The sequence below is a fragment of the Zingiber officinale genome, chromosome 3A (assembly GCF_018446385.1).
Source record: "Zingiber officinale cultivar Zhangliang chromosome 3A, Zo_v1.1, whole genome shotgun sequence".
NCBI lineage: Eukaryota > Viridiplantae > Streptophyta > Magnoliopsida > Zingiberales > Zingiberaceae > Zingiber > Zingiber officinale.
The window spans coordinates 127,404,037-127,431,406 of NC_055990.1; the positions used below are offsets into that span (position 1 = coordinate 127,404,037).

At 35.1% G+C, this 27,370-nt stretch overlaps 1 protein-coding gene across 1 annotated transcript in view; it reads left to right on the plus strand.

The window, feature by feature from the left end:
* The window catches only part of LOC122052404 (succinate-semialdehyde dehydrogenase, mitochondrial-like), a 41,055-nt gene extending 15,365 nt beyond the window's left edge, over positions 1-25,690 (plus strand). Inside the window, exons 7-21 of the mRNA XM_042613900.1 lie at positions 3,516-3,578; positions 3,664-3,774; positions 4,124-4,189; positions 4,270-4,347; positions 4,597-4,674; positions 12,075-12,141; positions 17,897-17,982; positions 18,262-18,294; positions 18,396-18,428; positions 22,102-22,202; positions 22,427-22,512; positions 24,842-24,948; positions 25,023-25,100; positions 25,184-25,284; positions 25,372-25,690. Of these exons, the coding sequence (XP_042469834.1) occupies positions 3,516-3,578; positions 3,664-3,774; positions 4,124-4,189; positions 4,270-4,347; positions 4,597-4,674; positions 12,075-12,141; positions 17,897-17,982; positions 18,262-18,294; positions 18,396-18,428; positions 22,102-22,202; positions 22,427-22,512; positions 24,842-24,948; positions 25,023-25,100; positions 25,184-25,222 (1,026 nt within the window). The 3' untranslated portion in view covers positions 25,223-25,284; positions 25,372-25,690. The remainder of the gene's footprint in view (positions 1-3,515; positions 3,579-3,663; positions 3,775-4,123; positions 4,190-4,269; positions 4,348-4,596; positions 4,675-12,074; positions 12,142-17,896; positions 17,983-18,261; positions 18,295-18,395; positions 18,429-22,101; positions 22,203-22,426; positions 22,513-24,841; positions 24,949-25,022; positions 25,101-25,183; positions 25,285-25,371) is intronic.
* Positions 25,691-27,370: the final 1,680 nt, after the last annotated feature.

Sequence of the window (27,370 nt, forward strand, 5' to 3'; positions counted from 1 at the left end):
CCTGCCAAGAGGTGTTGAGTGTTGACATGAATTGATATTCGTCGAGACATAGGAGACATTGTGTTGGTGCCAAGTAGTATCGAGTTTTAGTAATTTATTCAGCATGATACGTTTTGACTGTTTCATCTAACACTGTATGAAATTTCAAACCATGGCTAGGACATCATTCTTTGTTCATTAAACAACATAATAATTTTAGGAGTATTACTTTTAAAATCTTTTTTCTTATAGTAAGTCCAGATACATCCATCTCAACATTTTCATCCCTACTAAATCTTGTACATACTAGTTTCTTTGTTGTTCATCACTATCAAGATTGATGACGTAGTTTGGAAGTCTTGCTAAAGTGAGGGAGGGTGAATAATCAATGCCCCTCTATTGCAAATCTCGTGCACAGAGAGAAAAAATCAACGGTGATCAAGCACAAGTGATTGTTGTATAGCTAATGACTGTATCAGTAGTCTACTAGAAATCCAATTCAGTCAACTACTAAAGGCTTATCCATTGGATTGAATCGTTGACAGAAACATTCTATTCACCAAAATCTCACATTGATTGCTCATTCAACTGCAATGCTCTAGTTGACTAACCTAACCTTCCAGTTTATTGAATCTTGTTAAATATTTGAAGTCAGGTGGAGTAATTTAGGTAAGTGATAGTTGAATATTTGACATAAATGAAGTCATGGAACTGAGCTCAACCATAAATTATGAGTTAGGACCAATAATTCTTTGTTGAAGTCTTCAAACCAAGCCACCAGATAGTGTACCTTTACCTAGCTAAATACATCATCTAGATGATGCTGCCAAAAAGTAAAAGCTCAAGAATACACAACACTTGTAATTTCTCATAACTTTCATGCCTGAAGGTCTTTAACCTTGTTAATGCTCCTCGTTGCCCTCGAGTCCACATTCTATTAGGCCTCTTGTCCACATTCTATTAGGCCTCTTCTCCACATTTAGTAGGCCTCTAGTCCCTCACACCAATCTCCATGATCTTGCTCTATGTGCCACCTTCTTCCCTTGCCTACAAGTCTACCTTGTTTTGGGCAGTCTCAGAGTACACCTTCATTAAGCCTTTGGTACCTCAGGTGCACCAAGCTTTGTGAGCTTGCTCCACTTGCCATCCTTCTCCTCTAGTCTTCCAAGTCCACTTTAGAGTACCCCTTGTGTCAAATCGTTGATCCTTCAAATTATGTGAGCTTGCTCCACATGTCATCCTTCTTCCCTCACCTTTCAATTCCATCTCTGTGTCAAGACTTTGAGCCATCAATCCCAAACCAAATAACTTGATTGCATTGAGTATTCCATTGACCACGTCTAGTCACCAAGCTTTGTGAGCTTCTATGTTTATTATTCTACTTGTTGCACACTTATTGCACACATTAGAAGCACGGGTAAGACTTAACTTAAATTCTTTTTCACACATTAGAACAACCAACCATGTCGAACCCAACCACTTGGGCTCATTGTTTCCCAACAATCTCCCTTTATATGTGAGACAATCCGTTTATGAAATAAAATGAATAAAAAATTAGACAATAAAAAACTTAAAAGTTTTCCCTCAAGTAAAGCTCACCTCGATTCAAGATCCCTTTCCCGAATTAGCTACCTTTGAGGTGACCCTTTGTGGAGACACATTTACTAACTTAAAGTTCTACACAGACTTAAATATTTACACTCTCCCCCTTTGCATATCAAATAAGTATTAAATATGTGAAAATTAATTGCATGCAATCAACAATTATAAGTCTTTATCCGGTTATATGGATCCTCCAATGTCATTGAGCTTGATGCTATATTATATCCTCATCTATATTTAAATGAATTTTAACTTATTTTAACATTGCTAACCGAGTCTTCTTTAGTTTCCCGCTTCCTCAATTAATGTGTGTATTTATCATGGTCTTAGATTGACTAATTGAGGCATTTATTGGTGGCCTAAGTACATGTCTATATCATCTTAAACACGTTTCTCTGAATTTTTCCTCAATTAGTGTAGCGCCAACTTTCTAGTATTCTCATTTCTTATCCTGTCTATCCTCGTGATCAAGGCATGTAAAAATATTAAAATACATCCAATCATGCATATAAATTAATCAATACTACCCTTAAAGCATGACATTTAAGTAAACATGGGGACACATATAATTATGCTTCACAAGCAACTTAAAAGTATAAAATATTCTTTAAGTGTTGCTAAACAATCGGATTGTAACTTTTCAATAATCTAAGCATGACAATACTATAAATTGCATAAATAAAGTACTTTAAAATGGATATTTTCTACTAGTTAGATCAACTAAGTACCCATTTAGTCAACTAAACTAACTTTTAATTGGATTCCTATAGCAATCCAATTTGACAATTTACTAAAAATTCTAAAAAATCTAAAATTTGTAAAACTTTGCATGCATGTCTATCTAGATGTTCTAAAGTTAGGAAAAATTATTTTTCATGTAAAATCATCATGGTTTGATACTTCGTTACAAATTTTAAATAAGTTAAAATGTTCAATAGTTTAAGTATTAAACCATGTATTATATAAATATCTACATATGAATTGCCTATTTTTATCATAGATAATATGTAACTTATTCATTTATTTATGGTAGACTCAAAACCTTAACTTGTGTCGGAATTTCAGTTTTTGACAAGAACAATATTGTTTTGGTACCGTATCAATGTTTTAATTTATGATGTTTGTAAAGAATTAGATGGGGAAGGTAGAAGGTGATGAAAAAGAAGAATAATAAGAGAACACAACTATATACCAACTCCCATATGGAATGATTTATTTTTGACATTGTATTGCACAGAGAAAAGCTAAAAATATAACAAATACTATTTCAATTCATATTGGCATGTTTTATAACATGTTAAGGGGTGTCGAATATTAGTATGATATGATACTTATTGATGAACCCTATAATTTTCTAGACCCAAACTAAATAATGCTTTTAAGACATCTGGTATAACAATTGGTTTCTCCACATGCGTATTAATATATCTTGGTTAACTACTCGTAAGTGGACTTAGATTGACATAGCTGTACACACACACACACACACCCCTATGTGCTCTTTCTTTCTTCTCCTCCCCTATCTTTTTATAGTGTTATCTCCTCCCCATGACCAGATGATGGAATCAAAGATGAGCCAAGTGAAGAAAATCTCTCTCTTGGCTAGTTTTGGATAGCACAGGCCAAGATAGGTTCTGTCTCAGTTGGTATAACGTCTCTATTTTAACAAGGTGGTAACTCTTATTTGGTTAAATGGTATTGTTTTTAGTTGGCATTAGGAACTGGACATTTCAGCTATGCCGACCAATACCAATCGTTAGCTAAAGTCTTGGTATCATCTGCCATTACTTCTAACTATTCCTTTAGGATCTTGTGATAATCCATCTGTGAGTTGCATCTAGAACGCTATTGACTTTTTCATGTAGAAAACAAAGATGATATTTCTTTTAAGAGATCATGATTAGTTGTTAACTGAGATTTGATGTCTCATGCAGCCTGTTGGAGTAGTTGGAGCAATAACTCCTTGGAACTTTCCTTTGGCCATGATTACTCGCAAGGTAATACTGGCAATTAGATTGTCTTCTTGACATGGAAAATCTCTTTACAATTATAATGGAGAATGATGCCTTAGTGGTATGCCAGGTTGGGCCGGCATTAGCTAGTGGTTGCACTGCTGTTGTCAAGCCGTCAGAGTATACACCCTTAACTGCTTTAGCTGCAGCTGAGCTTGCTCTTCAAGCTGGCATTTCACCAGTAAGTCTCTTCTTGTTATTTGTCTTTTTTTTATTCTGTTCTTAGGATCTACTTTTGAATGTAATTATGCTGTAAAAAGTTGACAATTTTGATTGTGGATGGGCTTAAAATTGATAAATTGACTGGATTAAAATAGTGTTTACCACCATGGTCCATTGTCAGGGTCTGGCAGAGCTAACAGGTTTGATCATTAACTGGCATATGGACCAAGCAATTTTGCTCTGTCTTGTCAAACATCTGTATGGGTGGGAAATAACAAAGGGAGAGAGGGGAGAAAGTAGAAAGAGAAATAATGGAGATTTACATTTGTATTGTTCTGATTTCTTTTTTCCCTTTTCCCATTATTCAGGGTGCTCTAAACATTGTATTTGGAAATGCTCCAGATATTGGTGATTCTCTACTTGAAAGCACGAAGGTGTTTGCCTATTATTTCGTGTTTGCATGACTTTATTTTCTTTGAGCAAACCATCCATGCTAGTGTTTACTATCATGTAGGTCAGGAAGATCACCTTCACTGGATCAACAGCTGTTGGAAAGAAACTTATGGCAGGATCAGCAAGTACTGTTAAAAAGGTATATGTTTATCATAAGTCAGCCATTGCAAGTTACTTCCATGATTATTGAATACCATAGGCATTGACCTGAGAAAGGGCACATAACCCTATGGAATATTACAAACTTTGTATTGTTCGCTAAGCCCTTAGTTTCTTGTTTTGCTGATATTGGTTCACTATTTTAGTCCAACTATTGTACTTGTTCTCTATATGTAAAATTAAATGTCACATTGTTATAATTATGTTGAATTTGTTAATCTTCATTCAGATATCGTTGGAACTAGGTGGGAATGCACCTTGCATTGTGTTTGATGATGCTGATCTGGATGTTGCAGTAAAAGGCACCGTATGCCAATCACTTCTTATTAACTAAATACTGTCTTTTCTTTGGCACTTTGTTTCTGTACATTCATGGTTGTTCTCTCCTTGTTAATCACAAGCTGAATTTTATCTGACTATACTATCATGTTTGTCTAATCATTTCAGTACTGATGACATTGTCCCATTGATTGAGCAGTCTGAATGATGAAATAGATATTTAATCTAACTATCTTAGCTGTTCTCAACTTGAACATTAGCTTAGTTTTTAGACTGTGACTTCTAGGTCAGCTCTCACCAATACTCTTTCAAGTTATCACCTCTTTCTCATTGAAACATTATCATTCATCTGTCTTTCTGTTACTAATCAACATAATTATCCTCTTTACACTTTTACTTTTCCTTTTATCACCAGAATGCTTTAAATTTGCTCTACCAATAAATTAGTTTATTTTAACCTGTTAAACAACTTTACTCAGAAAATGAGGAAGAAATAATTTCTTTTACACAAAAGAATAGGTACAAGGCTCTCTTGTTTATAGAGAGAATTTACAAGAAAGGAAACTAATGAAAAGGACACTAAATAATAAGGAAACTAATTAAAGCTAATATTTGACATATTGTCCTTTCTTTTTTTTCCCCCCTGATTTGCATATCTTTGACTTTAATGACAGAATTTCCAATACTCCCCCTCAAGCTGGTTTGTAGATATCTTCCATAGCCAACTTGCTAGTCAGCTTATCAAATTATTTCTTGTGTAGTCCCTTCGTTAATACATCAGTTAATTGTTCATTTGTTGGAAGATATGTCATGCATATTATTCTAGTGTTGATTTTCTCCTTGATGAAATATTTATTTACTTCTATATGCTTTGTGCGATCATGAAGAACAAGATTATGAGCTATAAAAATAGCAGCTTTGTTGTCACAATAAACCTTTATAGGAGTTGAGTAAGAAAGCTTCAATTCCTCAAGAATTCTTTTGATCCATATCACCTCGATTTCATGTGCAACAACTCTGAATTCTGCTTCAACACTACTTCTGGCTACCACATTTTGTTTTTTTACTTCGCCACGTAACTAGGTTCCCACCAACAAAGGAATAGTAGCCTAATGCTGATCTCCTGTCCGTAACACTCCCAACCCAGTCTGCATCTGTGTAGACTTTGACTTGAATATGACCATGTTTCTTGAATAATAAACCTCTCCCTTGAGTCCCTTTCAAATGTCTCAATATCCTATAGACGACCTCGAAATGTTTTGCTCCTAGTGAGTGCATGAACTGACTTACCATGCTAACTGCGAAAGCGCTATCAGGCCGCGTATGAGACGAGTAAATCAATTTTCCTACAAGTCTTTGATAAAGGTCCATGTTCTTTACTTCTTCAACCCTAGCAGCTTGTAACTTCAAGTTAGGCTCAATCGGAGTTTCAACCATTTTACACCCCAGCAACTTGTTTCTCAAAGGAGGTCAAGAATATATTTTCTTTGATTAACAAATATACCTTACTTGGATCTTGCATATTCCATTTCGAGAAAGGACTCCCAGATCTTTAATTTGAAATTCTTTTGCGAGTCTCTTCTTTAGGACTACTAATTCTGTTTCATCATCGCCAGTTAAGATAATGTCATCAACATAAACAATCAAAACAACAACTTTACCGTTTTTTGAATATTTATAAAATATTGTGTGATATGCTTAACTCTGCAAGAAGCCATAACTAACACCAGCCTTTTGAAAGCGTTCAAACCATGCTCGACTGTTTGAGTCCATATAATGCTTTGTTTAATTTGCACACTTTTTCACTACCAAGTCTCTTCTCAAATCCAGGCGGTAGACTCATGAATACCTCCTCTTCTAGATCACCATTGAGAAATGCGTTTTTAATGTCAAGTTGATGTAGAGGCCAATCTGAATTTGCTGCAAGAGATAACAAAATTTTAATAGAGTTTATCTTAGCAACTAGAGCAAAAGTCTCTTGATAGTCGGTCCCATAAGTCTGAGTGAAGCCTTTAGCCACTAGTCTAACCTTATACCTTTCAATGCTTCCATCAGCTTTACATTTTATTGTAAACACCCATTTACCCAACTCGTTTCTTGCCTTTGGATAGATCAACTATCTCCTAAGTGCCACTTCTCTTTAAAGGATTCATCTCTTCCATGACTGCTAAATTCCAACTCTTCCTATATATTCCTTGGAACAGACAAGTGTGAAATCCTAAAAGTGAAAGCTTTATGATTTTTTTGATCGTCTTTGATAGGAAAGATAATTTACAATAGGATGATTAGTGCAATTTCGGATACCTTTTCTAATTGCTATAGGAATATCAAGATAATTGCTATAGGAATCAAAGCTGGACTTGTGATAGGGTTACTTAAAAATTTCAATGCCAGAGCTCAAATTTTCAGATTGGTGTTGTGCAGGCTTGACATTTGAGTCTTTATTGCTAAGATGAAATCTCTTCTTAGTATAAACCTAAAGCTCAGAATTTAGATCACAATGATTAGTTTGTAGTATTTCTCTACCTAATTAAGAGTTTCCAACACTAGACACTAGAGGTAGGTGATTATTTTCAAGATTGTCTGGAAAAATGATATTGGGAAGTGAGATAGAAATGTCCAAAAATTGTCTTTTTCTTCACTTGTCGTCCCTTGAAGAAATTTTTTGGTAAAATAGGGTTTTGTTTTTAAAAAAGATACATCCATGCTCACAATTTTTTTTTTTTGATGATTGAAACACTTATACCCCTTTTTGTTAACGAATAACCGAAGAGTATGTATTTTATAGCATGTGGTTCAAGTTTTGAACAAAATTGACATGGAACATGAACATAGACAAGACATCCAAAAACTTTGACACAAATCTTAAAACAATCTAATTTTAGGAAATATTTATTTTAAGATAATCAAGATGTGTTTTGTATTCTAACATCTTAGTAGACATCCTATTCAGGGTTTAAAATGTCGTTTTGTGCCACCCGGCACGGACAGTTTTTACCGTTCCGTCGGGTGGCCGAAATTGTTGGGCGGCGCCGGAGGAGATGCTGGAAGCCTCTGGCGGCACCGAAGGAGTCGCGGGATGTCTCCGGAGGCGTCAGAAGCATCCCGTGACGCCTTCAACAGCGAAGGCATCGCGCGAAGCCTTTTGCGGCGAAGCCATCGTCGGACGACCCTGTCGGCGCCATCGGACGGGTTCGACGACCTTTCCGGTACCGCGGACGATGATACATGTTTTTTTTCCGATAAATAATTATTTTATTTAATTAATTTAAACAATTCTTAAGGATGTGTGATATTTCGAACATACTTTTATAAATCCTAATTAAATTATCCTAATAAAAAATATATTTAAATTTTAAATAAATTTAATAAATTTTATTAATCAATATTCTTATTTTTTTAAAAAATGTTTTAAATTTCATTTAAAAATTTCTAATATTTTTTATTTTTTTGTATTATTTTAAATTTCATTTAAAATTTAAAAAAATCTTTTAAAATTTTAAAAAATCTAATAATAATATTTATATTATAATGTTTTTTTATTATTCTATTATTTTATATTTTTTACTTGATATTTTTTTACTATTTAAAATATATATTATTTAATTAATAATTAATTAAATGAATAAATAGTTAATTTATATAATTATTATTATATATAAAGTAATATCTTGTATTTATTTATATACTTATTATTATAGATAGATCCATTTTAATTTGAGTTATTGATATATCAATTTTATTTAAATAAAACTATTTTTAATTATTTTTCTAGCAATATTAAATTATTTAATAATTGAGAACTTATACAAAATTAATATAGAACTTATTTTTATATACACCATACACATATTTATCTTATAATTATTATATATAAATAAAAAAATACCGAAACTATATCACTACGACATAATACGATACCGAAACCGTATCGTTTCGGTGACCGAAACCTTGGCACGGGCCAAAATGTTAAACCTTGATCCTATTGATCAAATAAGAGGCTGTTAAAATTGTTTCACTCTATAAATACTTAGGAACATTCTTATAAAATCTTATGGCACGTGCTACTTCAAGTAAATGTTTATTTTTTCGTTCTACAATGCCATTTTGTTGAGGGACATCCTCGCAAGTAGATTGATGAAAAATACTTTTTTCGTTCAAAAGATCGCCTAAGTGCTCATTAAAATATTTTGTTCCATTGTTAGAATGTAAAATACAAATTTTGGTTTGAAATTGGTTTTCAATTAGTGTAAAAATTTTTGAACAAATTTCTCACTTTAAATTTTTTATTCATCAGATAAATCCAACATAAACATGTATGATCATCAATAAATGTTATAAACCATTTTTTTCAGAAAGAGTTAGTAATTTTAGATGGGCCCCAAACATCACTATGAATCAAATAAAAAGGTTTGGAGGGCCGGTAATTTTTTGACAAATAAGTTGAACGGTGAAATTTTGTAAAAAAACAAGTTTCACAATGTAATGCCTTTAAATGATTCTGGAAATAAGATTTTTAGATAAGGAAAATTGGGATGCCCTAGTCTATAGTGCCATAGTATTATTTTTTCTCAAATTGAGTTTGAACTAATACTGTTAAAGCTCTGAGCTTTTTTATTACTAACAAGTATTTCATCTAAGTAGCAGAGACCTTGAATTATCCTAGCACGCCCAATCATCATCCCTCTTTGGTAAGATTAACTATTGGACTGAAAAAAGAAGTGTTTATAAAAACACTTCTTCTCTTTCATTTCGAAATTATTATAAATATCAATTAACTCAATGTTTGGATTATTTGAGTTATCGTGTCATTAGTTTAGGGTTTACCTTTTTAACCATAGGAATTCTTTGTGGAGTAGTATGGGCTAATGAAGCATGGGGATCGTATTGGAGTCGGGACCCCAAGGAAACTTGGGCATTTATTACTTGGATCATATTTGCAATTTATTTACATACTAGAACTAGTACAAATCAAAGTTGGCAGGGTACAAATTCGGCACTTGTGGCTTCTATGAGATTCCTTATAATTTGGATATGCTATTTTGGAATCAATCTATTAGGGATAGGTCTACATAGTTATGATTCATTCACATTAACATTTAAAATACTAAATAATTGAATAAACTACATAAAATGAGTTCTTGTCCTGAAATTCACAATGTGATTCAAGAAATATAATATAATCCGACAATTAGAATTTTTAGATAGTTTACTAGCATGCAAGCTAATTTAGGAATATGAAGAACAGAATTAAGATTAATTTGTTCGGTTAGTTTGATAAATCCTTTTCCCACAATAGGTGAACAACTACCATCTACAATTCTAATTTTCTTGTTTCCAGAACAAGGGAAATAAGTATCAAATAAGTGAGAGCAACTAGACATGTGGTATGTGACTCCAAAATCTATGATCTACGGAGAGGAGTTTAAACCGGAGCGAGCTTTAGGATTGTTACCTGCTTGTGCCAAGGAAACTGTAATACCCCGGTTCTGAGATTCTAGTTAAGTATAACTTAAAAGGTTAGATGATGCTATCCATATCACCAAGGTGCACCTTCCTTTTCGGAAGCCCAAACTTAAGAACTCCAAAGTTAAGCGTGCTTGGCTTGGAGAAATCTGAGGATGGGTGACCTCTGAGAAGTTTTCCAGGGTGCGTGCGAGTGAGGACAAAGCACGCTGAAAGGACCTCCGGTGGTCTGTGGAGCTAGTCATCAACCCGATGGGCAATTCAGGTACCCAGGGCACCACCTAGCGAGGGAGATTCTGGGATTTGTTTGTGGTGTGATTTGTGGTTACACAACGAGGACGTTGTGTCTTTATGTGGGGGTGATTGTAATACCCCGGTTCTGAGATTCTAGTTAAGTATAACTTAAAAGGTTAGATGATGCTATCCATATCACCAAGGTGCACCTTCCTTTTCGGAAGCCCAAACTTAAGAACTCCAAAGTTAAGCGTGCTTGGCTTGGAGAAATCTGAGGATGGGTGACCTCCTGGGAAGTTTTCCAGGGTGCGTGCGAGTGAGGACAAAGCAGCAATTCAGGTAGCGTTCCCGGTTCGGTTCGGGTGGGGCCCGCCCGAGCCGGGGCGTTACAGAAACACTAGGAATACCATATGAGAAGTTGGATTTTATCAGCTTCAAGAGTTGATCCATCTGCTCTTTATTGAAGGGACTTGAGTCGGCTTCATTGACAGTAGGAATTTCACGATTCTTCTCTCCTTTCTTGCTGTTTTTCTAGTTGGTAGGTTTGTCATGAATTTTTTAACATGTCTCACATGTATGGCGAGGCTTGTTGCAGAAATTGCACCAAACCCGCGACTTATCATCATACCTTTGGTAGTGGCAGGGATTGTAGTGGCTTCAGACGTGACTTCTGACATGACTACTACAATTTTATTGTTGCTCTAATAACAACTTAGAAAATGAGAAAGAAATAATTTCTTTTACACAAAAGAATAGGTGCAACACTCTCTTGTTTATAGAGAGAATTTACAATAGAAAGGAAATTAATGAAAAGGAAACTAAATAATAAGGAAACTAATTAAAGCTAATATTTGACAAATTATCCTTCCCTTTTTTCCTGATTTGCATATCTTTGACTTTAATGACAAAATTTCCAATAGGTTTCATGCATGGTTTCACGTGTTGAGTCGTGCTGCCTGAAAACACCAACATTGAAACTCATCAGTGCATGCAAATTATGCCATGTCGCCCATATCTCATGGTTATTCCTGTGGTCGGTTACATGATGTTGGTTAACATGCATGCTGGTGGCTGGCACAGGATGGGACAAAAGAAATCGGGTCTAATTTCTTCTTTTGATGGAAGGGGATTGGGTTATACATTGAAAAGGTTCAAGGAGATCACACTGGGTAGTGGCAACGAGTATCAATTAGTGAGGAGTACCAACAGCAGCACGTGATGGCATGGAGGTGTTGGGCTCTGGAGCAGCAACTACTAGAGGTGGATGGTGCACTGACAAATCATGTAGGCAAAAATGATCAGGGTGGGAGTGGCAATCAGGTGTGGAAAGTGCGGCTGCCAACAATTGCAAGGTCAAGACACAACAGTATATATATAAACTTCAATTAACAACATTAGTTGTAACCTAAACATGAAAGATATACTAAGAGTCTCAGAGGTAGAGATTTTCTTAGGTGTTCTAAGTATAAAAGCAAATAAGACGTGATATTTACAATGTTCTAGTTTACTGTAGATAGTTTTCATCCTAAACCTCCTATATGTACATTACAATAGTAAGAAATCCTAGGCACATTATATTGTGACTTGCAAATTTCATATTTCTAGTAAATTTAACTTGAAGGTAAAAGTGGTTCTCTGGTTTGGTTTTTAACGTCTACTATGTATATCTCTTTATATATACAACATTTGTGAAATATTTCTGGTGACTGACATCACTTATTGTTTCAGCTTGCAGCAAAATTTCGCAACAGTGGCCAAACTTGTGTCTGTGCAAACAGAATACTTGTGCAAGAAGGTAGATATCTTATTCCGTTGACAAGATACTATACTTGGATTTAATTGCTTTGAGAATTATGTGAGTAATGCTTTAACGTCAAAGTCTTATCAGAGCTCATCTAAATATTCTTTGAATCTAGAGCCAAGAAAAGATGATTATATTTAGTCACACTCAAATATTTGAAATTCCAGAAGACATGTATTTTATATTTATTTAGATGAAGTGTTATCAAACTGTGACATCATAGAGGTTACTAAATTCATATGAAGGCCCCTTATTTTGGGGGTGAAATCATTATTGTTTGTCAAAAAATTTATTAGAAGGTGCATAAAAATTTAGGTCTAAATGCTATAAGTATAGAGTTTGGAAGAGTTTGAGAAATGAAGTTATAATTTTTCTTGCTCAGCTTTTCATCAAAATTTTGAGAATTAAAGAGAAGTTTCACTCAGTTCCAATTTATGAGAATAAGGTGACATACAACCATTGTTCAAAGTCTTGTTCCATGCTAAGCTCTTGGTCCTTGTCTAGTATGTGATATGTCAGTAGTGCTGATGGCGTATCATGGTGGTTTTGATAGGCATTGATGTGATAAATCCACAAGTACACGGAGTGTCGTCAAGTAATAAAATATCAATCTACTGATTAAGCACCAATTGAGTTCACAAAACTAGTTATCTAGATAATCGAAAGTTGGTTGGAGTCACCAACAAGCTTAGGAGAATGTGTGTGTGAGAGAGAGAGAGAGGAGAGAGAGAGAGAGATCACTAAGAGAGCATGAGGGAAAGGTTTGAGAGAGGGGCTGAGAGAGAGAAGGTCAAGGGAAGGCAAATAGTCAAGGGAGAAGTTGGAATTGGGGGGAACAATTCTAGGACTTCGATTTCACTATAATGTTTGTAAAAACCCAATCTATGTTTGGTTTTCTATCTTCAATGGTTGTTTATGTAGGTAGACTATCCTAGGGTATTTGATGTGGACTTTTGGAACTACGTTGGCATATCGATTCTAATTCATTGTCTACTTTCAGAGTGACAGAGCTGAGGGATTGCTTTCTCAAGAGGATCCCTGTCATATGATCCCACAACCCCCGAGTTGCCTCCTAGCGATGAATTGGAACCGATCCATTAAGATCTATGACAACCTACTACTCCTCGTGCATACCGATCTACTCTCGTAGTCGACTCTCCATGTCTTGGGTTTCTACGGGTCGGAGGATTGAGTTATCCTTTCAGTTTATCCTCAAATCCTTGTGGGATACGAATCTCGTGCTTTTGACATCGAGATCGTGTTTACACAGTAGGCCCAGACCATAAACAATCATATCATAGAACATGGAATTGACTAATTACATAGTTCATGCATTAACAATTACATCATAGTTACTCCCTACTCGTAGAATCCAGAGTTCTACTTCATGGAGAAGGAATTACAACCAAAAGACAAAGAATATAGCAATCTACAATTCAATACACGAAATAGGGAGGAGAGAATGCTTACCGTTGTCGGTCTTCTTGGATGAAATCCTTGCTTCGGAGGTGGATGGATCGTCGAGATGGATGAAGATGGTTGCTCTAGGATTTTCCCAAGAAGGGAAACCCTCTCCTCAGGAAGGGGGCGGAGCCCCTGTCCAATATCCTCCCAAGAAGGGTTTCCTTGACCTTTTAATAACTCCCCCAAAACTGCCCAGATCTGCCAAATTTACATGGCTCAGTCAAAATGGGTTTTTTGCCGACCTGGTTTTCTCAAGTTGGACCCTAAAGCAAACTTGCAGAGATTGAAATTATCTATATTTTGATAGGTCGTTTGACCTGTAACTTTAACTCAGTCGAAAGTTATAGCCGTTCGATGTTTGGTTTGCAGTTTTGGGCTAGAGGCTGACATGACCCGTGCCAGCCGACTAGCATGGGCGCCCGTGCTAGGCTTGGGAAAATCGCTAAAATTGACACGGGTCATGCCCAGCTTGCACAGGCGCCCATGTTAGGATTGGGAAAATCACTAAAATTGACACGGGTCGTGCCTAGCTAGTGTGACCGGCCATGGTGGAAGTTGTTGGCTCCATTTTAGCATTGTTTTGGGCATGATATCGTCCGTGCGAACACGCTCGTGCCATGAGACATGACCAAAGCGTGTTTGTTAATTAAAACTTCATTTTAATAGTCTTTTGAATACCTTTTTCTCCCTGAATGTTTCGTGTGTTGGTTCGATGATGAAGCTCGATGATGAGGCATAGCTAGCCAGTGTTGAGCCTTTTCCGCTTCATTCTTTGTCTTTCTTTGTCATAGGAGCACACCCGTGTCATGAGACCTGGCCAGAGCATGCTCCTTGCTCCAACTTCACATTCCAAGCGGTTTATGCTCCATTTTTGTTCCGAAAGCACATCCTATCGATCAAAACAAGCAAGAGCAGTTCTCCGAATCAAAAGAGTAAAAATAACGAAGTCACTTAGAATAGGGTGCGATAATATAAATCATGCTTATGAAATGTAAATAAATATACAACAATCAATGCCTAGAAATATGCATAATCTACACTCATCAGGCATCGATTAGGAGGAATTGAATAAGGAAGAAGAAGAAGAAGAAGAAATAGGGATGGAAGAACGTGTATTGAGCCTTTGTGGATCCTAGAGTAGCTTTTGCCAATGGATTGCATACTGTTCAAATGGTACCCTAGTTAGTGGAAGACCTCATTGTCAACCTCTACCTTGTGAAAAGCTTGTGGGATCCTTGCGGAAGCCTTATGAAGGTTTCTAAGGACACCCAAGTTTGTGAAGCCTCGAGGAAGTAGTACTCACGGAAGCCTCGCAACTCGATGACCTATGGTATCGTGTGTATTAAGGGGTTTCACATGCAAGATAGTGAGCAGAGCTGTACATTTTATTGTATTAGGCAACAATTTGAAACTTAAACCATGTGTTGAGATTAAGGGAAATCACAAAATAGCTAGGTAGCTCCCTTATGGATGTTATTAATGAGTATAAAATATTACATATGCACCCGCACCCTACATAATTTACGTGTGTAAATATTAACACATGAGTCCATCATACTCTCCCTCAAGCTAGTTTAAATATATCATAGAAACCCAACTTGTTATAAATATACTCAACTTAGGCTCTTTTAACAATTTGACCAGCAAATGTGTTAACTAATCATTAGAAATTACAAAGGAGGTAACAGTCTCATTAGATTGCACTCTCTCTGATGAAGTGATAATCAATCTTTATATGGTTTGTTCTCATAAAAAAGAGATTTCAGGCTATATGAATTAGAATTTGATTGTCACAGACAAGCTTCATGGGCTCTATATAGTGCATCCTAGTTTGATCATCAAATGTTTAACCCAAATAAACTCACATGCAGCTACAATCGTGACACTATATTCTTCCTTAGGACTTTGATCTCGCCATTACTGTTTGCTTCTTACTCTTTCAAGAATTAAGAATTAAGGTTACCTCATCTAGATCGCTTATCTGTAATGGACCAACCTAATCTACATCATATTGGCCTATTATCTGAAGATAATCTTGATCATGAAATAAAATACTTTTCCTTGAAACATCATATCACTAGTAGTATAGGATCCTCAAAGCTACTATCCAATGATCTGACAAGTTAGCTTTAGTGACTCTGAGATAGTTTAATTTTTCTTATTAGTTTTCTGAATTTCTCTGAATGAGTTAGTGACTCTTATTTGGGATTCATGGGAGTATCTCGATTTAGTCCCTAGTATAGCACCCTCCTCCTCTAGTATATCCAATATATACTTGTGTTGTGTGATATATATACCTTCTTTTAGACAAGCAATTTCTCCGCCGAGAAAGTATACCCAAGTGTTTAGTTTAGAAATGATGGTAAGATTGTCCACACAAACAAAGAAAGCAATATGTTTTCCTGACTATGAAATGAAGTAGAACACTGAGTGATTTATAATAATCTTGTCATGTCCTACTATAGAAGAGCTGAGTTGAATTTTCTAAACCAAGCTCTCAGAGATCACTTTAATCCATGTACACACTTCCTCAATTTACACATCAGACCCATCTTCCCTTGAGCAACAAACCTTGGAGGGTGCTCCACATAGACGTCCTCTAAAAGATCACTGTGAAGAAAATATTCTTTTATATCAAATTGATGAAAGGCCAATGAAAGAAAGCAACTAAGGAGAGGAAGAGGCGAATTAAAGTGAGTTTGTCCATTGGAAAGAATGTATCAAGGTAGTCAACAACATAAAGCTAGGTGGAAACTTTAACCACCAAGTAAGCTTTAATAAGTCTATCAAGTTGGTGAACAATTAACTTTGAAAAATTTTTAACATTCTATAATGGACTTCCTAGGAGGAAGAGAAAATAGCTCCTAAGATGAGTTGGTGATGATTGTTAAACAAGGCGCCTACTGTGATGGAAAAATAGTCTTAATTGCATGGGAGTTCATGACAACAAGAGCAAAGGGTTAGCATGGATGAAATCTAGTTAGGTCATATATTGATTGGTTGATCTAGAATTTATCACTCTTGTGTAGAAGATAAGCAATGGAAGGGAGGCGACGAGCAGTGGGAAGCTTGGACACTACTAAGTTGATGAGCCCTCCACAATGAAGATAACTACTTGAGACAATGATAACAAAAATTTGCAAAAGTGCAAACTGAGGTTCAAAATCTCTAACTGCGTTAGAGTTTTAGTCTTTGACTAAAATGATAGCTTTTTGATATTGTGTTAACGTTTTGATGTACGGTGCTAGTGGCAAATTAGAGGTGGAAGGAGGAAGGAGATGAAAAAAAATAATAATAATAACACAACTATATATTTAAATTCAAATTTTGTTCTCCACTTGGAATAATATAATTTTAACATTATCTTGTATGGACACATGCTAAAAAAACATTATCTCAATTCATCTTCACCCGTATGGTAGCATGCCAAGAGGTGCCAAGTGCTGGTATGAAACAATACACACCGACATAATTGACACAACAATACATGAGATATTGTCTGTGCCTAATAGCATCGAGTTTCGTTAATCTATTAGAACAATACGTTCGACCAATTCACTTGGTAGGTACGAGATTTTAAACCATGAGGTGGAGTTTCTGTGTTGTTTGAAGAGAGGGCAAATAGGAGGGCATTTCACTCTGAAATTCCACAATTTGATAAATATGAAACCCCTTTGTGTGGTTTTATAAAATGCTGAAAATAATTTAAAAAATCATATAGATGTTGAACACTATGCTCCACTAAGTTATAAGAACAGTATATTGGTTTACTGATATAGGAAGTTTGGAAAAATAAATGTAGTTTTACCTTGCAAAGAAGTAACAATTTAATATGCAAATCCAATTTTTCGTGAATCAATAAATCACACAATGATTTTCTATTGAATTTTCATTGATCCTTTCTTAAAGATATTACACTTTCACTCTATTTTTCTACAATTTTAATGTGACACAATAATATCATATTAATTTAAACTCAGTGGTTGTTAAAAGACATCTAATGTTGAGCTAATGCTATAGGAATATTCTTATATCTTTTTATATCTTCATTTGATTTTGTTTATTTCTTGTCTTAATTTAATGAATTAGGTTTGATACTAACTTTTTTGCCCATACAAGTGAAATATGCCTAATGAAATTGAAATGGAGAGATTAGGGCTAGTTTATATTGGCCCCAGTTAATTTTGTGTCAATCTGTACTGGTTTGTACCAGTATGTACCTACCTATCTGACTCCTTTTTGTTTCATTTCTATCATCTCTGTGTTATACTCCACTTTTGTCTAGGTATATATGATAAATTCGCTAGTGCTTTTGCAAAGGCTGTTCAAGCTCTGGAAGTTGGCAATGGCCTTATTGAAACTACTGTTCAGGTATTAACTTCTATTTTTAAGCAAATTCAATCCTTCAATATTCATGTACCTGGAAATACTTTATCTTCAGCAATTGGTTGATGTAAAAAGGCCAGTAACTTCAAGTTTTTTCACTCCTTGAGAAAATTCGTTTCTTCAATTTTAATCTTCTCAAAGTTAACTTATTTTGTAGATCAGTTTTGTGTTTTTACTTAGTATTTCTAATTAACGTGAGTATTTCTAAACTTTTTGTACTTGTGTGAAACTTTAGATCTTTAAACTTGTATCTTCTTATTGCAGGGTCCATTGATCAATGAAGCCGCTTTAGAAAAGGTGATTAATTTTCTTCACCTAAATATGAATTCTATTTCCTTAAAAAATCTCCCTTGGGAATATTTAGTGACATGGTTCTTTCTGACTTTTTGCTTCTTCAGGTTGAATCATTAGTCAAAGATGCTACTGGAAAGGTAATCTTCATTACAACTATGGATAGTCATTGCTTTCCTGATTGGAGCCATTATTATTATTATTATTATTATTTGATGCGTTCAAACCTGAATTATAGTCTTTTATATTTAAAACTTTCGTCTGTATAAAATTATTGGGATTCAAGGCTCGATAGGACTATTACAGAGGTAGTTTGTCTAGGAGTTCATGAAGTCTCTGTTCGTTGATTCATAGAAAACAGTAAGGGATAAGTGATGTATATCATGCATGGACTGAAAGTTTGAACCACGTGAACCGGCACGATCCCAATGTCTCATTCTGTTCCCCATAACAATGTCGTATGGCCAGATGATACCAATTGCTGCTTAGGCTGACATGGAAGGAGACAACAAGAATCATTCATAATTGCTTACATGATACTTAGAATAATTTTGTTGGTCACAAGGAGGGGAAGAGGAGAGGAAGAAGGGCTATAAATTGGGATGAAATAGAGAATGGAAAACATAAGAGCAATAATGAAGGATCGAAGAGGTGGATGACAGAGGAGGTGGATGCAAAACTTCTAAGAAGCAATGTTGATTATGGAGGAGATATGTAAGGTTTTCGGAAGGGGTTTCACCTCATTACCGACCTTTATTGGGTTGTGATTTGTTGATCGCGAGTTGAGATTATGGTAGAGTCGCAATTGACACTACAACTGAGAAGATGAGTTTGTGTTTTTTCCTATTGTGCTCCACTAATTAAAATTTTAATCAACCTAATTAATTTTAGGGCATATTATAATTTTACACTGCAGTCATAGATAAATGCCATTTAACTCTGAATTTTAGGTTTAAAATGGCATTTAAGATAAATTTCATTTGAAACCTTATTTTTTAAGTTAATTTCATTAATTAATTTTAGGATAAAATTAATTTACTCTCTGATTTTAGGATAAATTTCATTTACTCATACATTTTATGGTAAAATTTATTTAAACCTTTGATTTTAGATAAATTTCATTTTAACTCTTATTTTTTAGGTAAATTTGAGTTTAACTATGGACTTTAGGGATTTATCAAAATTAACATTCTATTAGTTGAGTGTATTAAATCAATTAATTGATTAACTTATTGTAATCAATTAACAAAGTGAATTAATTCCAATCAGCTAATTACCGATAAGATTATATCTATTTACGAGCAGAACGTGTTCAGTTGACTTCTGAGTGGACTCAACTACTCAGTTGATTGCAGCCTACAAATACCTTATTTTTTAGTCAAGTACGCACCTATGTAAAAATTCTCAAAAAACTAAGAATACAAGTTCTCTTGTAACCTCTCACAACTCACATACTAGGAATCCTTGCCTTAAGTTTTCTTCTGCCTGTCAGGAGTCCCTTCTATAAGACTTCTTCAATCTGCTAGGTATGTCATCAACCTTGAGGACTTCTTGTCTGCCAACTAATGTTGAACTTCTCCATCTACTAAGTATCCGATCAACTTGACACTTCTCCATCTGTCTGCTCCTATTGGACTTCTCTATCTGCCAAGTATTTAATCAATTTGACCTACTTAGATTTTTCCAATCACTGCACCTGACAGAACTTATAAGCAAATGCAACATTAACCAAACTTAAATCTTTTTCCCAACCTCTCAAGATCACTTGCACACTTGACAGAACTTATGAGCAAATACATCATTAACCAAACTTAAATCTTTTTGCCAAATACATCAATACCATTTAGTACTCACCACTTAGGGTAAGATTGCACCAACAAATTTTTGACAACTAATTATAGAATTTATCTTTGAATGTTTACATAGCATCTCAACCCTATTTCTCTCATATTATCATGTATTGAGATTGCACCTAATGTTTTGTAGATGTATACTATGTTATGCAAATATTATTTGTTAACCTCTGTCACATGGACAACCATGATACCACTAATAATGAGGCTCTTAGCCTCATTATTTTGATCACAAGTCTCTTTGTTAATTCCTTCTGTAGGAATTTCCTCATAGATGGGTTCTTTATCTTAACATAGTATTCTCCAAGTAGATTAAGTCAAGATTTTTTATTAAGACATTCATGATATCATGGTCATTTTCTCTGCACATGGAACATCTTGTCAGTATGAACGTACCCTTATCTTGATTTTTCTTTCCCATCGGGTGGCTTTGATTGATTCTAGTTGAAATCTCTTAGGATCGTGAAATTGTTGTCTTTTGCCAAGTGAGATCCTCCACCTTTCTTGTAACTCACTGATTTTCTCTAGTCTCCCACTGTAAATGTCATCTGATAACCTTCTTCAACAATTGCATTGAATGTGTGGCAAGTTTCAATATCTAGGTTATATTTCACCTAGCTGATTATCATTCTTATTCAATGAAACATTGCTCTTTACTGCTTAGTGCTTACTATACTCAGATATATATCAGCTGTTATCTTGCTTTAATCAGTGGAACTATATATTCATAGTCTTAATTCTATTCAAATTTCCTTCTTAATATAAGACAAACTACAAAATTTTGGTCAGACCGCTTAAGATCTCATCAAGTCCTCCATTCCCATTGATTACCAACCTTATTTGTAGAAATTTTAGTGAACCTTGAAGAATCAGCTCATCCTCATTGGAATTTCAATATTTCCAGATAATTGCTTATTTGGCTTCTAGGTGCAGATGTTGGTAGCCTATGTTATGAAGACTGCCAAAGTTTAGCCACCTTGGCAATCAGGTTATCATTCCACAAAATTAATGAAACAATGATCTCGGATGTTTGACAACCTGACCTCTAATGTTTCAAGATTCAATTTCTTTACAAAAAATTAAATCACATTCACTCTTTCCTCTTGAGAGTAGAAAGATAATTCATATTGTAGAGTACGTAGACGAAAGTTCCATGCTGGTATAGGTTTAGCAAGAAATGACTGATTCTTGAATTGAACCCTCTGTAAGCAAAACCTCAATGACTTTTTCTTAGAGTTGCAATCTTTATCCTTCTTCCTTGAAACTAGACACGAAGATTTTTTAAATGGTATATTGATTCTTGGATGCAGGCCTCCATATAGCAGGAAAATTGATTGATTTCATGAAATGAATAGCTGAGTGATAAGCCTTAGCTCTTAATTGAGGCAGTTCAAAAACTTGTAGAACAAAGTTGAAATAAATTCAGAAGAGATAACCAAGATGCCACTTGAGTTAGGGTGATAAAGAGAACTTGATACCATTCCAGCCTCTTAGGTGTGAGAACACCTCAAGAGCTGGCTTTACCTAGATCAGTGAACCACACCTCATCTATAAAATAGTGAGTGAGTAGGCAATCCACATTTCAAGTTTTGAAACTGATGTTGATCATAAACCTAGAGATATTGTATATATGATAGTTAATTGCACCAAACTGAGACTTGGAAGATTTGTGAGGTATGATACAGCAAGGAAAGACTTACAAACACATTCATACTTAATTGAGTAACCTAATTGAATGAAATAAAGGAACTTTCACATTTATTTGACTTATATGATTTTTTATATAAATATATTTTGTTTTTTTTTAATATTATTCCATGAATAAAACTTGTAATCAATCTAGGCATACTCCTTATTTTGTACATCGTGAATCTTAATAAAAATATTTTTTTCTCACTTGAATCTTAGAAGTAAATTCACCTTACTTATTCACCACCAAATAATTATACTCCTTTTACAGGGAGCAGATGTACTAGTTGGGGGAAGGAGACACAGCCTAGGCAGGACATTCTATGAGCCTACTGTACTTGGAAATGTCAATAATGAGATGCTAATATCTAGGTACAATCTATGGCCTTTAGCTTTTCTGGCTTGTTTACTCTGATGTGATGCTGTTCAATGACAACATAATTGTAGTGAATGGTGATAACTATGATCAAGTGCTATTTTACCTTTTAGTGACTATTGAATTCATTAGCTCTTAGACACTATCGCAACTGGATTTTGTTAGACTTAATGTTATTTTGATTCTCTACTACTATAATATTTGACTAAAATCTGTGCAGTCAAGAAGTATTTGGCCCAGTTGCACGACTTTTACGCTTTAAAACTGAAGAAGAGGCTATACAAATAGCTAATGATACAAATGCAGGTTATTTCCTAAATTCACTGCATATATGTTTTTTTTAGGTTGTTGATACCGAGTAGCTTTTTTTGTAGTTCAATATAATTGAGAACATTTTGCTTTGATTAAATTTTAGTTTTGATATGCATCAACTGTGGACTTGTGGGTCTGAAAGGTTAGTTCATCATGATAGGAATCAAAATGGAGCTTAGACACTGATGGACATATATAGATAGTTGTATGCTTGTGAATATATAACCACTTGTCAAAGCAGTCACATTGCTGAAACAACTGAAGTTGGTGACAATCATACTGGATTTATTACTCCTGTGTTCGTTAATTGATCAAATTTGTGCTCTTCATTATTTCTTTTCAGATTTATTTGTGTTAATAATATAAATATTTAAATTTGTCCTTTTCCTAATAACTTAGGTTTTTAGAGTAATGGTTATCAATCCACTTTTACATGTTATCAAAGGAAGTTCAAAGTCATGTGTTGTCTTTGAACTAATCAAGTATAGCCACCTACATATGAAGGAGAAGTGTTAAGAATATAAATAAAAAACCTTTTCTAAGAGCTTGAGATTTTGGGTTAAGCTATCAACTATAATATTTTTCAATAGAAGATCATGTTGATGAAGCTTTCTTTATCAATGGTCATTGAAGTTTTTTTCATCATGATGTATATTTTCAGCGTTAAATAGGGTTCAAGGAACCAATAGAATTAATAGTAAGAAGAAAGATACAAGCGCTTGGAAATGGATTAACAATGCAGAGTTTCAACATTGCTAGTGGATCATATAATTTTGCAACGTTAACTTGTTTGTAATTCATCGAGGTAGATGTTGTGTTGGTGATGATGACGAGATAATTTGTACTTCACAATCCAACTTGAATGATGCAGGTAGATAGATCTACACATGCTAGAGGGAACGTCGTATGGCGCCAAAGTTATCTGACAAAGCTCCTATGATGCTTAAGTCAGTACAATGCTTGTGGAAGCAAATGTATGATAGAAATTGCGAGAGAGAGAGATTGTGAACCTATCTACGTTGAATATACCTCACTACTTATAGATGTGTGGGAAGTGTGGAATCTGTAGAGATTATGGCCATGATGTCCAAGAAAGTAGAGGGGTTGTTCTGATTATTTCAATCATTTTTGGTTGTTAATCTCACCTCAATTACTATTTGATTATACCGGCTTCAATTGTTCGGTCATAGCTACCCTAGAGATGGTGATTGTGGAGTGGCCGTTATTAGAATTGTGGGCCACTTCAATTGTTCGATTGGGGAACTGAGTTGTATCAAGGGCTGTAAACAAGCCAAGTTGAGCCAAACTTTGTGGTGTTCAAGCTTGTTTGATAAGGTAATCAAGCCAAGCCAAGTCTAAAATGAATCAAGCTGTTAAAATGATTGCTCAAGCTTGGTTTGGTTTCTTTTTCATGAGCTTAAACTTGGTTCGTTTAAATGATTTCGAGCTCTCAATTCAAGTTTGTTTGATTGTTTGAAATTTTTACTTTCTAAGCTTGGTAGGTTGGTTATTGAGCTTGATAATACATACTTATTTCTTCGTTTTGAAACTTTTTTTGTTTATTTAGCATGTTCATAAAAGTTTTATTGATGAACATAGTTCATAAATATTATTCACCAATATTATCCACGAACGTTGTTCATAAATATTGTTCACGAATGTTATTCACAAACATTAACGAGTTGAACACGTGTTCAAGCTTGTTTATTTGGTTTAACGAGTTGTTCAAACTTATTCATTTAATTGATCTTATGTGTATTGAACAAACATAAATAAGCTCAACACTAAGCTTGTTCACGAATGTTCGGTTCATTTACAACCCTAGTTGTATGTGCTCAATGGGCCGAGCTGCATGGAGAGTTTGGGTGACCAAGCTGTATAAAAAGCTTGAGAGATTGAGCTATATGGAGAGCTCAAGAGATCAAGCTCTATGGAGAGCTTGGAAGACCGAGCTGTAAGTGGGAAGCTTAACTGATCTTGCTCTTAATTATGATTAGGAACTTCCTGCACATCTTTATAAATGCTAACATTGTCAACATGGGACGAGATCACATAAGCACATTATGCTGACTTGGAGTGGGATTAGTATCTTTTTAGCTGCAAGGAACTTTCTTGCAGCTAAATCCACCAGTTAAAAGCTAATTGTTGCTAGAAATATAGTGATGTATCAGCTATGATCATTGTTTTATTTTCTTAATTGATGTCATTTTATGATGCACATTTTAGACTCTCCGTCAACTAAGATAGTCAACAAATGACAAGAATATGTACATCCGCCTTCCATTTTTTTTTTATTGATTATGTGGAACTGTCATTTGTGCAGGTTTAGCTGCTTACATATTCACTAGAAGCATGCCTCGTTCTTGGCGTGTGTCAGAAGCTCTTGAGTATGGACTTGTTGGAGTTAATGAAGGATTAATATCCACTGAGGTTGGCTCCATAAGTTTATCTATTTTACTAGATGTGCAAAACAAGTTTGATACATTGGTATTTTGTCTTGTAAGGTTGCACCATTCGGAGGATTTAAGCAGTCAGGTCTTGGAAGGGAAGGTTCCAAGTATGGGATTGATGAATACTTGGAAGTAAGTGAATGTGATTCCAATATTTACATTGAATAATAACTTTTGTCAGTGACATATATGTTCCCGTGTGGATATCTTTGCAGATTAAGTATGTATGCTTAGGAAACTTGAAGGAGGTATAGATTGATGAAAGAGCACAGCAGAAACTCTACTGAAGCTAATAATGACCCAGTCGCCTCTGTAGGTGGGTAGGAGTTTTCACATTATTGTTCCTTAACCAATATTTAGTACTTTGGAAAAACTTCACAACAATGTTTAATGCTCTTGGCAGGATGAGAACGCAAACTTCTGCTCAGGCGTTTCCACTTTTCGTAGTTAATGAATCAGGACAAAAGATCACTCTGTTTCAGTGTTAACAATTAGCTTCTTGTTTAATTAAAGATGTTTTTTAAATTATTGAATGGGCCTCGAATTGTTGATGTGGTAGCAGAGCAGTCCTTCATCTATCTTGTCCTCTATACCTTTGTCGGGCCATGGTTTTGTTGAGGGGCTTATGCTCATCCAAAACACAGTTTGATTTGGTCAAAAATATGATCTGCAGATGTGTGGAACTGGTAAGAAGCATTTAGCTTTATGGTTTCTTCTAAATATTAGAAATTTTTAATTTTATTTTCTTTTAGTCTTTTATATTTTTGTGAAGAAAGGGATTGTGACTGACAAATATTACAAAGCTACTTTAGAAAAGTTCTCACCAGCCAATTGAGAAAATTCAAATGGGGGTACCAATAATACAACATCCCTACTACATGTTCTTGTCAACATTGGATTAGCATTTGCCAATCCCTTAAACGCCAAGCTCCAATGTTCTCCACAATTGTCACTTGACAATCCAGACTTTGCAACACTATGTTTTGGAGAAGACATCAAAGAGTGCCCAAAATAGTTCCCATTTGGACTTCTGATGCCTCTGCAAAACGACCAAGATCATCAGTGGGGGAAAAAAAAAGAAAAGAAAAATAGACGCCTGAACAACCGAACTGAAGTTCCGGCCACTTAATTTGCTTCTCCTCTTGGATCAGATGATAACAATCTATCCATGCGGCTAAAGGAATTTGTAGTCTGTGCGTTCCCTGAATATATAGAGATTGAGGGGAAAAATCTATTGTCATATGCTTCAAAGTCTATTGTGGTTAACATATGAAAACACTTTAAAGTTTCCTCTTCAAAAAGGATTATATCAAGTTCTTCCCTTAACTTGGAGTTCAGATCCTGCAAAAAGGTAACTATTCTGCATCACGGCTTCCTGGATTCCTCCAATGCGATTTCTTTAGAAAAATATTTTCGAATACAATGTGATTCCATTCCTCCAGCACCTCCTCTAACTGATCCAGATTTTGTTCTCAAGGAACATCCTCCCTTCAAGATTTCCAAATGTAGACCAGAAATCTACTTGATACATCCAAGCAGCTAGGAGACGAAATGGTCTTCGTCCCTTATCGACCACCCTATCTGGAGCCGAAGAAAGAAGAACGGAACTAAGATCAGACTTAAATCGAAGAAGAACCCTTGCGGAAGCACAAGATACCACCCAATCCTTGTAGTAGGTGACACTTACAAAACCAAATTGATTACTCCAAATTAGTTCACCTAACCAAGATCTCATGTGATAATATCTCATATCTTAATCATCGTACCGTCCTGAAGGGACAAACTAGACCTATCCCAGAACCTTAATTAGGTCAACAGGCTAGGGCTAGGTACCCATAGTTCGACAAGCCAAAATCATAATTGTCCCGTCTAATGACGAACCAGTTAAGATTCCGACTCAAAACAAAATTATGAATCTATCGACGATTCATCGTTTTTTAAAAAGAAAAAAAATAGATGTTGAACTTAATTGACTAAGGGGAAGAGAAGATTTTGATATATTGTTCAATGATTATTTGTTGGGGTGTGTAATCATGGGATATTCGATTTTTATGTCATCTACCATGGGTGCTTCCTGATTTATTCTATCGGTTGGTAGAAAATTTTCATGGGACTAGACCGGTCACCCCAAGTTTAGTATTACTTGGTTCATCAATTATTTTTTTCAATGGTTATTTGTTGCCTCACGAGTTAACATAGTTGAATCATATGGGTAGTTGCTCTAATATATCTTAAGGTCAATTCTTAATGGATATAAAACATCTCATTGGGTGTTCGGCCTCCCTCATGGAAAGGATCATTATGCTAGAATAAAATATCCTCTGTGATTTACTTGGGGAGGCACCGGCGGTGGATGTGGCTCCTCTCTTCTCTGTGATTTTGAAATGGGCATTTTACCACCT